This window comes from Anomaloglossus baeobatrachus, chromosome 2 (genome assembly GCF_048569485.1).
Source record: "Anomaloglossus baeobatrachus isolate aAnoBae1 chromosome 2, aAnoBae1.hap1, whole genome shotgun sequence".
NCBI lineage: Eukaryota > Metazoa > Chordata > Amphibia > Anura > Aromobatidae > Anomaloglossus > Anomaloglossus baeobatrachus.
In genome coordinates, this window is record NC_134354.1 from 97,323,996 (window position 1) to 97,338,782 (window position 14,787).

Consider the following 14,787-nt stretch of genomic DNA (forward strand, 5'->3'; position numbering starts at 1 on the left):
TAATCATCAGGGGAGTCTTCATAGGGTACTTAACATCATATCAGTAATCAAATCAGGACTGATAGATAACAGAATTGCCCCAAGGACGGACCGATAAACGTCCAGCATGGATGAACGCCAAGCTGTGTGTGCCGCCCAGAGGAATCTCCAGTAATACCAGTCCTGGCCGTGGTTAAATGCACTGAACTCCGGAGCTGTCACCTGAGCTCTGGCGTGCAGCCTGGACTGAACAGCGAGCGCCGAGTGATTCTTCCCTGGCAATTGCTGTTCAGTTCATGACAGCAGCAGACAGGCTGGGCTGAACTCCGGAGCTCAGGTGAGAGCTCAGAGTTCAGTGCAGGTAACCGCGGCCAGGCCTGGTATTAATTGAGATTCCTCCGGTAGCCAGTCCACCGCTGCTTGCATAGCACTCACATAGCACTCGCATGTCATACGGATGCTATGTGAGAGATAGAAAAAGCACCGTACGCAGACCATACGCAGATCATACACAGGACACTCGACTCACTTTTCTGGCCGAATATGGCAGGGATTTTTTACTCTCAAGTGGACAAGAGCCCTAAAACAAGTTATTTCCTTCTTTAATAAGGTGATAACCTATTAGTTGTGGGGTCTGTCCACTGTGACCCGCATGGATTGGAGAATGTTTATATCCTGAAAGCACCACTCAGCATTTTTTTTTTTTATTTCAGCGCTGGAGTGGTGCTTTAAGTCTAAATTCCCTGCTTCATGTCTTATGCTCACCCTCCGGTGTCTTCGTCTGTTTTCGGCGCCGCTTCTGTTGGTCTCCAGCACTTTGTGACCTTCCGGCTGCTCCAGTTTTTGATAAAGGGCACCGGAGGTGACAACTGAATACAACTCTATGAAAGCCTAGTTCTGGCCATCATAGACTTGCATTCTGCATTTCTGACGTAACGTCTAAGTTTCGGCCAGTCAGACGAAACAGGCACAAGATGGCGCCCCGGTAGAAAAGCAACGCTGGAAAAAGGTGAAAACACCAGAGGCTGAGTATCTGACAGGGGTCTTAAATTTAAAGCACCACTCAAGCCGTGGATAAAAATACAATGCAAAAATACAATAAAATGGAGCGGCAGTGAGCTTGCTCGACCATTCTTTCTATATGTGCTGCCGAGCACTGCACTTGGCTTTTTCTGGCAGCAACAGAGAATGCATGGAGCTGCAATCGGGCGTCTGACCTTCCATGGCATTTTGTAATTGGGAGAAACATTTCTGATCTTCTGCTCGATGCAGATCCCAGCAAACATTTTATCACTGAACAGTGCCTTTAAGGCAGAAGTACACTGAGACTTTTGTAGCGTTAGTTATTCATGTGTCAGCTACAGTTTTATAAGATTGTATACAACGCTTCACCAGGCGAGGTCACACACGATCAGCGCTCATATCAGAAGTGCAATCACTTGTAATGCAAAATAATATGTAATCACAATCTGCTCTGTTTATGTGGTTCTTTTGGTTCTTTTTTTAGCAAAGGGAACTAAAGCCCTTGCGACTAAGGGGTACTTCACACACAGCGAGATCGCTACTGAGATCGCTGCTGAGTCACGTTTTTTGTGACCTCATTAGCGATCTCGCTGTGTGTGACACTGAGCAGCGATCTGGCCCCTGCTGTGAGATCGCTGCTCGTTACACTCAGCCCTGGTTCGTTTTTTTATTGTTGCTCTCCCGCTGATAAGCACACATCGCTGTGTGTGACAGCGAGAGAGCAACAATCCTGAATGTGAAGGGAGCAGGAGCCGGCGTCTGACAGCCTGCGGTAAGCTGTAACTAAGGTAAACATCGGGTAACCAAGGTGGTTACCCTATATTTACCTTCGTTACCAGCCTCCGCAGCTCTCACGCTGCCAGTGCCGGCTCCTGCTCCCTGCACACGCTAAGCAGTGTGCGCTGGTAACTAAGGTAAACATCGGGTAACCATACCCGATGTTTACCTTAGTTACCAGTGTCCGCAGCTTACAGACGCCAGCTCCGTGCAAGCGCAGCAGTCGCTTGCACGTCGCTGCTGGCTGGGGGCTGGTCACTGGTCGCTGGTGAGATCTGCCTGTTTGACAGCTCACCAGCGACCATGTAGCGATGCAGCAGCGATCCTGACCAGGTCAGATCGCTGGTCGGATCGCTGCTGCATCGCTAAAGTGTGAAGGTACCCTAATCGCTGGCCTCATTAGCATATCATATGGGATCTTCACAAATCCTTTCTCTAAAGATCCCTGTATCTATGCTACTACAGGCTGGGACAGTTAGGCAGGGTTAGCAATTTGCACCCAGAACTGCTTTTGGTTCTGGGTGCATACAGGACCTGACAGGTTCCCTTTAAATGTTTTCCCATTCCAAGGGTGCACCGAGCATCTGTACTTGACTTGAACAGTTATTCTGTGCTTTGTCCCTTTAAAACACCAGTGATTTTATATGTGTTTATTCTTTTCAGACTCTACATGGAAGTGGAATGGAAAAAATGCATGGTTCTGCATTACGTGATAACATAGCCTAAATGTTTCTGTGGCTTTTGCTGCATTGATAGTAATGAATAGCACTGTCACTCAGCAAGCCATTAGAAACTATTATCTAATGCAGCAGTAAGCCACAGCAATATTTAAAAATGCACCTCAGATTTGTACTACACGGGCCCTAAATGCAGGGGGTGACCCAAGCCTCTATGTAATCTTTTATATCGTGGTTGTGCTACAAAAAATCTCTATGTAGTTAAAGCCTAAAAGTCAATATTTTTTCTTTCAAAGGAGTTTTCAAATACTAATTTGAACCTCTTTCTTTTGTCCTAACTCTTCCTAAGTAACCCCTTCCTAATATACTTCAGTTACCCTGTTTCTGTTATCTTATCTCTCTGCATCTCCTATGTTGATGTTTTAGCTTTGATCATTCCAGTCTGGAGACAGGAATCAAGCAAACTGAGCAGGGCATGTCACTGGTGGGGGCAGGGCTGCCTTTCTGTGAGTGACAGCAGCTGGGCATGCATTGCCTGGCTCACACTTCACTGTCATCTCAGCCTGCTTTACAGTGCAGTGCTTTCATGTGACAAGCACTGTGATCTGCAAATCGTGCGATGTGATTTAATATCTAATGATTGGCACATTGGACCACTTGTCACATGGAAGCACCGCGCTGTACAGCAGGCTGAAAGGAGAGTGTGTTATGAGAGTAAGCGTGCTCAGACTGCTGACACTCAGAGAGTCAGCCCTGCACCCACCATGACACACTTTGCTCAGTTTGTCCGATTCCGGTCTCTAGACTGGAATGCTCAAACCTAAAACATCAACATAGGAATATATAGGAGCCGCAGAGAGATCAGCTTAGGCTGCTTTCACACATCCGGTTTTTGCAGTGCGTCTCAATCCGGCTCAAAAACCTATGCAACGGATGTGGCGAAAAAAAACCCGGATCCGTTGCATAAGTTTTTCCATGTGGCCCGTCCATTTTTTGATGGATGCGGCTTGATACTGAACTTGCGCAGTGCAAAAAACCGCATCCGGCGTTCGGATGCGGTTTTTGCCACAGCACGCCGCATCCGGCATCCATAGGCTTGCATTGTAAATTGCGCCGCATCGCGCCAAATCCGGCGCGATGCGTTTTTTTTCGCCGGAGACAAAAACGTTCACTTGAACGTTTCATCCGGCCACCGCATCAGCTAAATATGCCGCATCCAGCAAAAACCGGACGCAACGCAAGGCCATGCGGCACAATCCGGCGCTAATAAAAGTCTATGTGGAAAAACCACACCCGGCGGCAAAAAAAAACGGATGCAGTTTTCCCGCAAAGCGCCGTATTGTGCCGCACAGCAAAAACCGGATGTGTGAAAGCAGCCTTACAGGGGCAACGTAAGTAGCAGAAGTATATTAGGAAACTGTTAGTTAGGAAGAGTTAGGACAAATGAAAGGGGATGACGTTAGTAGTGGAAAACCTTTTTAATAAAAGATTCAAGGTCATCCACATTGTCCTTCCCAACAGGCAGGGAAATATTTTCTTTTGACCCAGAGTGTGGGCAGGAGGCGATACTTAGTTATCAGTCATTTGGAGCTTTCATTGCTACAAATTATATTCATTAAACCGCATGTACATTTGTGTTTTGTGATTTATTTCTTTTTTTAACCTTTCAATGAAACATGATATTTTCACCAACTCTTAATATGCACTGAGGGTCAGGACATTGGGCATCCCGGCATGTGCAAACCAAAAGTGGAGCAATGATCCACAGCAATCCACAGGCTTTCATTTACCTCTGCGCCATAGACATCTGGATGTTTTGGGAATCTGTTCCATTTTCTGTTGTCTGCAGTAGATCTTCTACATTAACCCTGTGTTTTCTGCTTTCTATTTGTGCCGTTCCACGACGTTAAATTTGCAATTGTAGTAAATGGAAACCCTTGATGTGTAGTATGTGGGAACATCACCATCTACGTGCATGTTTGTACTAGTTTTGTGCTTCGTACTATTGTTCTGTTTGTTTCAGTTTGTCCTATAGGTTGTATAATGGCCTCGAGTTCAGACTCAGACGAATTATATTAGCCGTGACGTCCCTTTTTCTCTCGCAGTTGGGATATATTTTTGATCGGGTAGTTATTGCTTTTGCTGCGTACTTGTCATGACCCATGCCTTGTCATACATTGCTTGATCTGGTTTCCCCATTTGCGCCCCTGTAGGGACATTTGGAGTCCTGTTTCTGTTCCTTTGTGCAGATTTTGTCTTTGCGTAGTAGACCCATGTCTGCTGGTATAGGGCATAGGTTTATTTGTGGTGGATATTATATTTTGGAGCATTTTTTGGAGTAGTATATTTTTGTTATGATTTGGTGTATGAGGCTGTTTTTGCTTTTCTTTGTAGTCATTCGGCAGTGTTACTACTCTGCACGGATGTGTTTTGGGGCATACTTTCAGTTCATCAGTCATTGTGAAGCTGAGGTTTTCAGCGGTTAGTACATTGCCCGCTAGCTTGTCACAAGTCCTCTTGTCAAAATCCGGTGCGACTGCCTCCTTCATCTCAAGCCTCTCTTTCCCCTCGAATGCCTTTTACGGAGGAAGCCTGCACGTAAATGGATAACTATGTGTGGGCTTTGTAGGATTGGTGCTCGTAATGCAAATCCAGGTCTTTCTTTTTGATGGGATTTGCTGTATTGTGCTTTCAGCTTCTGCCGAGACCGTGGAGACCTCCCGTTGGACTGAAGAAGAAATGGAAATTGCTAAAAAAGGTAACGCTTTCACGTTTGGCTTCTGTGGATTTCTCCGGCGAGCTGTAGACGCTGCTGATCTAGTAGTTTTTTTTTTTGTCTTGTGTGTTGTTTTGATGTAGTTGTGGCATTTGTTTGCTCTTAGACGTTGCTTTGTACTGCTATATGTGGCTATGTGGCTGTTCAGCATTCCCCTAATTCCTACACGCTGTAGCCCAAAGGGCTCAGTGCCCCTAATACCTTTCTACATTGGCAAAAAGCAGGTCACATGGTCACAAATAGTGCTACCGGTTGTGCTGTGAATCTGATTGGGGCCCTGTACTCTCCTTATTTTCGCTGTCCTGGAAGATGTTGACCTCCTTTTTGGGGGCTTCCTCCAAGAAAAGTGCAGCACCCCAAAAATATGTATTAATATTCTAAAATGCATTTTTGACACTACAAGCTTGCATTGTAAATCATTAATAGCAATGACTTGAGGCTGCTGAAGACGCCGTTTTCCCCAATTTTCAGTGATTTATAGATTAAAACATTAATAATTGAATTCTGAGGCTGTAGAAAAAAAATAAAAATAATAATAATTCATGATCTATATGCCGCGAAGAAGTTCGGATGCCGGTCCAGGCTTCTTTCCCTCTCGTCTTATCTTGGTTTGGTGCAATGATGTACTCGGACGCAGGTTTTATTTTGCAGCTTCAGTTCTGACGACTATTTCTGATTTACATAATTGATGATTTCTTAATTACTTTTTAATGTATCGACGTGACATGCACTATATGTAACAGTAATGTTTTTGGATTCTTATCTTTTTTGCATCCTGACCTCTTATTTTTATAGTGGTCTCTGTACATTGTGATTGATTTGCATGTGTTTTATGTGCATGCATGCTCTTCATCGGCACAAAAGAAAACCAAAATTATCTACATGGTGTGATTTTAATGCCTATGATCATTTTTGGGTGTTAAAAAAACGAGATATTGGATGGCAAAAAAAAAAGATTCCTGGCGTCTTTGACCTCCATGAAGAAGGCAAAAAGTCTTTACCTGGGCTGACTCAATAATCCTTTGCTAATACAGTCACACAATATGATTAGCGGGGCAGCGCAGAGTTTTGGCAGGGCTCGACACATGGCGTTAGTTCATTTCAGGTGAACAGAGCAGGAAGGAAAGAAACTGACAGCCCGAGTGACTCTGGAAGACATTTACCAGCCGAAGCTTCTGCAATGAAAACTTGGCTCAGCCAAAACGCGTGATTAATTTTTTATTTAATTTTAATGCAACCTTTAAAAAAAAAAAAAAAAAAAAAAAGTCTCACGTGGTGGGTTCCATAATTTTGACTTCAGGAAGATAGCTGGTACAAGCAGTGAATATGTCATTCTCGCAAGCGTTGGTGGGTTTATAATGCTGAACATCGGAGCAGCTGGGGTGCAGAACGTGGCGGTTGTACGATTCTCGCCAGCCATTCGCATGGGTCACACTTGCATCCCATTTCAGGCATAAAACGTCCACCATCCGGTGTAGCGGTACGATCAGATTGGTATGGCACATGATGTGACTCTCACTGGAAGGCGGATTTTGGTATTTGCTTTGTGCTATATTTTTGTTTGTCAGATGGAAGCGCAGACTTATTTTTATTCTACGGTGTGTGATTTGATCTCTATACCATATTGTGTATTTCCATTCATGATTTACATGCATAGAAACTCTATCACTCCTTGCCATTGAGGATGATGATTCGTTTAGAAAACACATTTTCATGTACTCCATCTTTTTAAGGCCAGGGCCACACGGGGCACTACTCCGATGCTCGCATGACACTCGACTCGCGCTGGCATCACAGCGGGAGCCAAGTGTCATGCTAGTATTCCTGCGACTGCGGTCCAACCATGCGAGCGGACCTCAGTTGCGGGGAACGGGCCGCCTCTCAGGAGGGGCGGGCCAGCACTGCGGAGGGGAGGGCCGGCTCTGAGGAGGGGAGGGGGGGATTTTTTTTCTCCCTCTCTCCTCCGTAGCCGGCTATTGCGATTCTCGTGCTGCACGCACAGTACACCGGTGTACCACAAGTGCAGTGCGATCTTTCTCTCGCCCATTCACTTGAATGGGTTCGGGAGAAAAGAGTCTCGCATTATAATCACAGCATGCTGCGATTGTTTTCTCGATCCGATTAGTGGTGAGAAAATAATCGCTCATGGGTGGTGACTAGAGTTGAGCGGATCGGTTATAATCCGGATCGGGTTGCCGCGGAAGCCCGGATCCGATCCGGAATCCCATCCCGGGTACTGGTCGGACTCGGATCAGGCACTCAAACCGTGCGGATCCGGGTCCGCTCAACACTAGTGCTGACACAGGCTAGAATTGGTCCGAGTGGAATGCGATGTTTTATCGCACTCCATTCGCACCGATTTTCTCGCCGTGTGGCTTAGGCCTAAAGGGATGTATCTTTAGGTTGGTGGTCTTCAGGACAGTAATTTATTAAAGGGGGTTGTCTGCTTTAATTTACATTTTTCCATACACTCATTTATGTTTGAACCCCCCCCCACCTCGCTTTACTTGTTATCATTGGGTGTTTGTCACTGTCCCCGTCTCGTAAGTCTGTTTCTTCTTTTTTGCTGCAGTCGTCGTGATGTCCCATCAACAATGCTGCAGCTAATCTCTGAGCTCAGCGACTTGTGCAGTCCACAGCAGCTGAGTTCAGTGATTGGCTGCAGCTAACTTAACATCACAGGCAAAACAACAGAGCCTGCGCAACGGCGATGGCGAGATAGTGCTGAATCTTGGGGTAGTAAGAAAATTTGTTGAAAGGGGATAACGACCATGATAGAGCAGTTATAAAGAGCATTTTTTCATCCCTGCATTACTCAGATATCTGATTGTTGTCATCACTGGGACCCAAACTGACCATCACAATGGGAGATGTGTTTCCATTTCTCCAATGGCCACAGATCTGTAGGAGGAGATACTGGTAGCAGCCAAGGTCACGTATGTGCTCTGCAGATCCATTCAACTCTATGACATAAAAGATACTTGATGATAGCCCAAGGGCAGCACTGTGCTCGATTACCTTTATCAGTGTCATAGAAAGAGCAGGAAGACAAAAGTATGACCTGTACCTTATCTTCATTCATTTATTCAACTATTTTAGCTTCAGTTGTGTAGTCATTGGAAACGCTGGAGTAGAAGTACTACAACCCAATGGATAGTTATAATTTGTTCTTACAGGAATGTCCCTTTATAGGGAATCTGTCAGCAGGTTTTTGCTATGTAAGCCGAAGCCAGCATGCTGCAAGGGTTAACACAGATAATTCAGGGATGCCCATCTTGTCAAGGTCCTCTTATGCTTATTTGCTATGTTTGTTTAGGCAGCAGATCTTATCATTGCTCAGACTACAATCACCCTGCTGTGATTAACACATCACTCTCAATGTACAATCTGTATAGAGAGCCTGGGGTGAGCTCTGCTGCTTTGCTAAATCTAAAACTTCAGATTGTGTCAGAACGCCTGCACCCAGTAATTTAAGTGATACATAATTAGATTCAGGATCTCTTTGCCTACATTATGCTGCTCTCAGATGAGGAAGCAAAAACCTTGTGACAGATTCCCTTTAAGGCTCGTTATCACCTCTATATACCGCTGATAACACAGGATCCACCAATCACAATGGGCAATGGCACAGCTGACCCTGCTCCCCTCCAACACATTAAATGCATCAATATAAAAGATTGAGGCTAATGTAAATGTGTATAACAATAGGACTTTGTAGTAAAAAGAAATTATGAAGTATTAACCCCTTCACGACCATGGACGGAAAGATCCGTCATGGGCCCTGGGCCTTAAAGACCAAGGACGGATCTTTCCGTCATGGCGGAATCGCGGCACCGGAGCCCCCTGGTGACTGCGATCGGTTAACACAATCCGCAGATTCGGGAAGGAGGGGACCTGTACCTGACCTCAGGAGGGGTGGTGCCTCCTTCCCGGACCTACGGAGGCTGTGATTGGTTGAGCGGCGTTAGTCAGCCAATCACAGCCACTGTAATGTTCTAGCCATTTAAAATGGCTGTAACATTGAAATCCAGCTGTAGCACTGGCCATTGGCTGGAGCTGGGTGACCTCACTGGATCACCCTCCCCCAGTTCTAGCAGCTCAGATTGGAGAGATCGGCCTTGTGACCGATCTCTCCAATCACCATGGACCTGTTGCCGGTGACCGCCCCCGTCACCTTCATACAGTGAGTGTATACAGTGCAATAGCAGGGCGACAAGCTCTGGTCCCATGCTGTTATGTGACGGGAGCATGGGACCCGGAAGTTGCCGCGCTGCCATTGCACTGTATGAAACCGGCGAAAAGCCTACCTATTCGCCGCCGCTGCCCTCCTCCATCTGCCACAGTGCTACCGCTCTCTCCGATCTGCTGCCCGGCCCCTCCCCCTCGTGATCGGCAGTGCACGCCCCTCTCCTCCGTTTTGTGCTGCCTGGCCCCTCCCCCTCGTGATCGGCAGTGCGCGCCCCCTGTCCTCCGTTATGTGCTGCCCGGCCCCTCCCCCTCTTGATCGGCAGTGCGCGCCCCCTCTCCTCCGTTATGTGCTGCCCGGCCCCTCCCCCTCGTGATCGGCAGTGCGCGCCCCCTCTCCTCCCTTATGTGCTGCGCCCCCTCTCCTCCGTTATGTGCGGCCCGGCCCCTCCCCCTTGTGATTGTCTGCCCGCCCCCTCTCCTCCGTTATGTGCTGCCCGGCCCCTCCCCCTCGTGATCGTCTACCGCCCACTCTCCGTTATGTGCTGCGCTTCCCCTCTCTTCCGTTATGTGCTGCGCGCTCCCCCCCACCGCTCACCGCCGTGATCGGCTACCCGCCCCCTCCCCTGTCACCCCCGTGATGTGTGCTCCCTCCCCTGTCACCCCCGTGAAGTGTGCTCCCTCCCCTGTCATCCCCGTGATGTGTGCTCCCTCCCCTGTCTCCCCCGTGATGTGTGCTCCCTCCCCTGTCACCCCCGTGATGTGTGCTCCCTCCCCTATCACCTCCGTGATGTGTGCTCCCTCCCCTGTCACCCCTGTGATGTGTGCTCCCTCCCCTGTCACCCCCGTGATGTGTGCTCCCTCCCCTGTCACCCCCGTGATGTGTGCTCCCTCCCCTGTCACCCCCGTGATGTGTGCTCCCTCCCCTGTAACCCCCGTGATCTGTGCTCCCTCACCTGTCACCTCCGTGATCTGTGCTCCCTCACCTGTCACCCCCGTGATCTGTGCTCCCTCATCTGTCACCCCCGTGATCTGTGCTCCCTCATCTGTCACCCCCGTGATCTGTGCTCCCTCATCTGTCACCCCCGTGATCTGTGCTCCCTCATCTGTCACCCCCGTGATGTGCGCTCCCTCATCTGTCACCCCCGTGATGTGCGCTCCCTCACCTGTCTACCCCGTGATCTGCGCTCCCTCTCGAACCTCTAACCCTCCCCGATCTGCTGCCTCCTTCATCTCCTGTGATCTGCTGCCTCCTTCATCTCCTGTGATCCTGCTGCCTAGATCCATCCTGTAAGGTAACTATCCCCAATCTCACCTCCCACTCCCCTTCCCCCTCATCCCCCCCCTCCTCCGCCGCTCCTCCGTGCGTGCGCCCTGATTTGTTTTTCTATGCCATGCGGGTGTAGTTTCCAAAATGGGGTCACATGTGGGGGAACTCCACTGTTTTGGCAACTCAGGGGGTCTCCAAACACAACATGGAATACGCTAATTATCCCATACAATTGAAAAGTCAAATGACGCTCCTTACATTCTGAGCCCTGCTGTGCGCCCAAACATTTGATTTCCACCACATATGAGGTATCTGTGTACTCAGGAGAAATTGCACCATACATTTTATAGTGCAATTGTTCCTGATGCCCTTGTGGAAAAAAAGCTACCTGGTTGAAGTAACAATTTTGTGGTAAAAAAAAAATTTTTTATTTTCACGGCTCAACTTTATTAACTTTTGTGAAGCCCCCAGAGGTTCAAAGTGCTCAATAAACATCTAGATAAATTCCATGAGAGGGGTCTAGTTTCCAAAATGGGGTCAAATGTGGGGGAACTCCACTGTTTCGGCCCCTCAGGGGCTCTCCAAACGCAACATGGTGCGGCTAACGATTCCAGCTAATTTTCTGTTCAAAAAGTCAAATGGCGCTCCTTCCCTTCCGAGTCCTGCCGTGTGCCCAAACAGTGGTTTTTCGCCACATATGAGGTATCTGCGTGCTCAGAAGAAATTGCCCAACAAATTTTGGGGGTTCATTTAATCCTGCTACCCTTGTGAATATGCAATATTTGAGGCTAAATTTAACATTTTTGTTGCAAAAAGTAAAATGTTCATTTTTTCCTTCCACATTGCTTTAGTTACTGTGAAGCACCTGAAGGGTTAATAACCTTCTTGAATGTGGTTTTGAGTAGCCTGAGGGGTGCCGTTTTTGGAATGGTGTCACTTTTGGGTGTTTTGTGTCATGTAGACCTTTCAAAATTGCTTCAAATGTGATGTGGTCCCTAAAAAAAAAAAGTGGCTTTGTAAATTTTGTTGTAAAAATGAGAAATTGCTCATAAACTTTGAACCCCTATAACTTCCTTAATTTTTTTTTTTTTTTCCCCAAAAATTGTTCTGATGTAAAGTAGACATGTGGGAAATGTTATTTATTAATTATTTTGTGTCATATGTCTCGTTGGTTTTAGAGCATAAAAATTCAAAGTTTGAAAATTACAAAATTTTCAAAATTTTCGCGAAATTTCTGTTTTTTTTTTCCACAAAGAAACGCAAAAAATATCGGCCTAAGCTTACCACTAACATGAAGCCCAATATGTCACAGTCTCAGAATCACCGGGATCCGCTGAAGCGTTCCAGAGTTATAACCTTATAAAGTGACACTGGTCAAAATTGCAAAAAATGTCCTGGTCTTGAGGGTCAAAATAGGCTTGGGGCTGAAGGGGTTAAAGATATTCTGGAGCAATATAGATTGGAAGAAGGAAAATCAAGTTAAATAAGTCATTGCTGCCCGTCTATTTTTATTTCGTGATATAGGTTACCGGTGGGTTTCAAGATCACATAGAAGAAAGTAAAGCCCCAATCTCCTTCTCCCCGGGTCAGCCACCACCACACCCCTCACTTTTTATGCAGTCAGCGATTCAATCCATCTGCCCCAAATTTTGGTGAACTTTCCAGGGTGGCTCTGGCATATTAAGATCATTTTTATTTAGAAAAGGGAGAGGTTTATTGCCGATTTCCATGGCGGGAGGGTTGGTATTCGGAGTGACGCACATTTGTGACCTCAGTCCAGAATAATCTGCAGTCATTTTGTATGGTTTACGTTCTGCTAATAATAGACAAGTCCTAGGGTCACCTGTGAGGGGGATTCCCATGCGATTGTGTAGGAATTTAACGTCTTAGGCCCAGCATCCCCTAATTTTCTGGGCAATCCCACAGAAGGTGGAAAACGTTCCCAGACCCCTGACATTCGGGGCTCTCATCTGGGTGCTCAGGTTGTACCCTGTGGATGTTGTCATACATACGGTGATGTACTGTATATATAGTTATGTGAAATCAAGAATAATTCAACACAAAAACTTGTTTTCAAGAAAAGGTCATTTTCTGCTGATCGCTTTTTATGACCCATTTTTTGCCAGGTCCCCATGTAGATCACGGCTGATTGCTGGTGCTCCTGAGAGCCAGACATTGTGTGATCAATCTATCCACATTTGGCCATTCTGACAAGTAGGGATTTTCTGAAGCTTAAAACCCCTTTAATTACCTCTGTTGTGACCCTGAAGGGGGTTTAAACACTTGTGTCCAGGTTTCCGTACAGATTGCAGAGATCCTGTGATCTGCTTATAGTCATTCCCTTTCAATCTTCAGTGGTCCATGTGGATATTAATGCACTTCTGTAGGGTCCCCATGTGTATGTGCAGAGGCAGCTCCTGGCACAGATGACGTCTGTAGTCTTCCTGATGGCGCACGAGGCTGTGTAACCTAACAATTTATCCTGATTGAAATTGGTGTCCCGGTGTATACCGTCACACGTTTGAGTATTGTAGATCTTCTAATCTGAGATCCTCTATTAAATGTCATTAATGTTAACACTTTTCCTTTAGGTTACTACACACCATATCTTTAGGTTACTACACTCCACAGAATCCTTTAATTCAAAGAGGTCCCATTGGTCTGTGCTTTTGTTTCGGCAGGCTTGGTGGAACATGGTCGTAACTGGGGGGCTATCGCCAAGATGGTTGGAACGAAGAGTGAAGCCCAGTGTAAAAACTTCTACTTTAATTACAAACGAAGGCACAACCTGGACAACTTACTGCAGCAGCACAAGCAGAAGGTGAGGATCGCTGAGGAGGTAACGTGACAGACTGCTAAAGGTGTCAGCCTTATGTCTCTATGGCAATGTGCCCACGGGGGAAAGTGTCCTGCGGTTATATCCGCAGGACATTCCACAGGAGCTCCCAGAAAACCGCAGCACAACTTTGTCTGTTTCCATGCTGCGGCTTATTTGCGGAATGTCCTGCGGATATGCTGCGGGCATTCTGCATTGAGGATACAGTACCATGACTTCAGCACTGCATCCTCAATGCAGAACAAGTGCTGAGTGATCGGTGCGTTCATACCTCCATCACGCCGCACTTCTCTCCCGTCTCCAGCCGTGTTTACACTGTGAAGGAGAAGGTGGGCGGGCCTGAACTAGCTCCGGCTGTAACATGACCGGAGCTCGTGCAGGCCCCGCCCACCTCCTCCTTCCTGCTTCTGTGCACCGAGGGAAAATGACCGGGTGTCTGCTATCAAGGCAGGTAAGTATGGGCCAAAGCAGGGGATTTCCGCAGGTAATGCCGCAGGAATAATTGACATGCAGTTATGTGCGGCTGCGGGATATCCACACAATATTCTGCAACCGCACATTCCGCAGCATAGACACAGCACTCCCCATGTCCCATAGGATAACATGGGGAGTGTCTGTCTACATGCTGAAACCTGTGGATTTATCTGGAAAATCCAGATAAATCTGCAGGTTTTCCGTGGCAAAATCCGCAGAAGCAAGCTCCCGTGGGCACAGGGCCTAAGACACATTGGTCTGTGAAGGCAGCATTCGACCAAGCGCTTCTTTTTATTTAGGAAATTGATGTGCAGTCTCTGCAGTCCGACCATCACATATCTGGATCTGGGTCAAAACCTTTGCCAATGTTATCACGTTTTTTTTTTTTTTGTTTGTTTGTTTTTTGTTGTTGAAATTTGTCTCTTAGTCTATGTGCCCACATAGCTTTTTTATGTGCTTTTTTTCTGCACATAAAAAAGCATGTATTGGCTGGAAAAACGTGCATTTTGTTAATTGCGTTTCTGTGGGTTTTTTTCATATGCATATTTTCCAGATTTTTGTATGTTTTTTCTTTTTTTAAAGTCATGGCAATCGCGGGGGTTCAGGCGCTGTATCTCCGCAATCGCCGCCAGAACACGACTCGATGCTCAGAGCGGTGCCGTGCCGCTCCTGGCCATTTTCCCTCAATTTTGCGATCAGGAGGCAGGGAGAGGAATTGCTTACCTCTCCCTGGCAATCAGGTCCCTGTAATGCGATCACAGGTACCAGATCGTTGCCATGGCAACCCTGG

At 46.9% G+C, this 14,787-nt stretch overlaps 1 protein-coding gene across 10 annotated transcripts in view; it reads left to right on the forward strand.

Moving 5' to 3' along the window:
- The window catches only part of NCOR1 (nuclear receptor corepressor 1), a 320,571-nt gene that overhangs the window by 214,914 nt on the left and 90,870 nt on the right, over positions 1–14,787 (forward strand). For 7 of the 10 annotated variants that reach the window (XM_075335195.1, XM_075335194.1, XM_075335193.1 and 4 more), the window contains 2 exons: positions 5,152–5,214; positions 13,369–13,508. In XM_075335195.1, coding sequence (XP_075191310.1) covers positions 5,152–5,214; positions 13,369–13,508 — 203 coding nt within the window. The remainder of the gene's footprint in view (positions 1–5,151; positions 5,215–13,368; positions 13,509–14,787) is intronic. The other 3 variants (XM_075335198.1, XM_075335201.1, XM_075335203.1) reach the window with 1 other exon arrangement.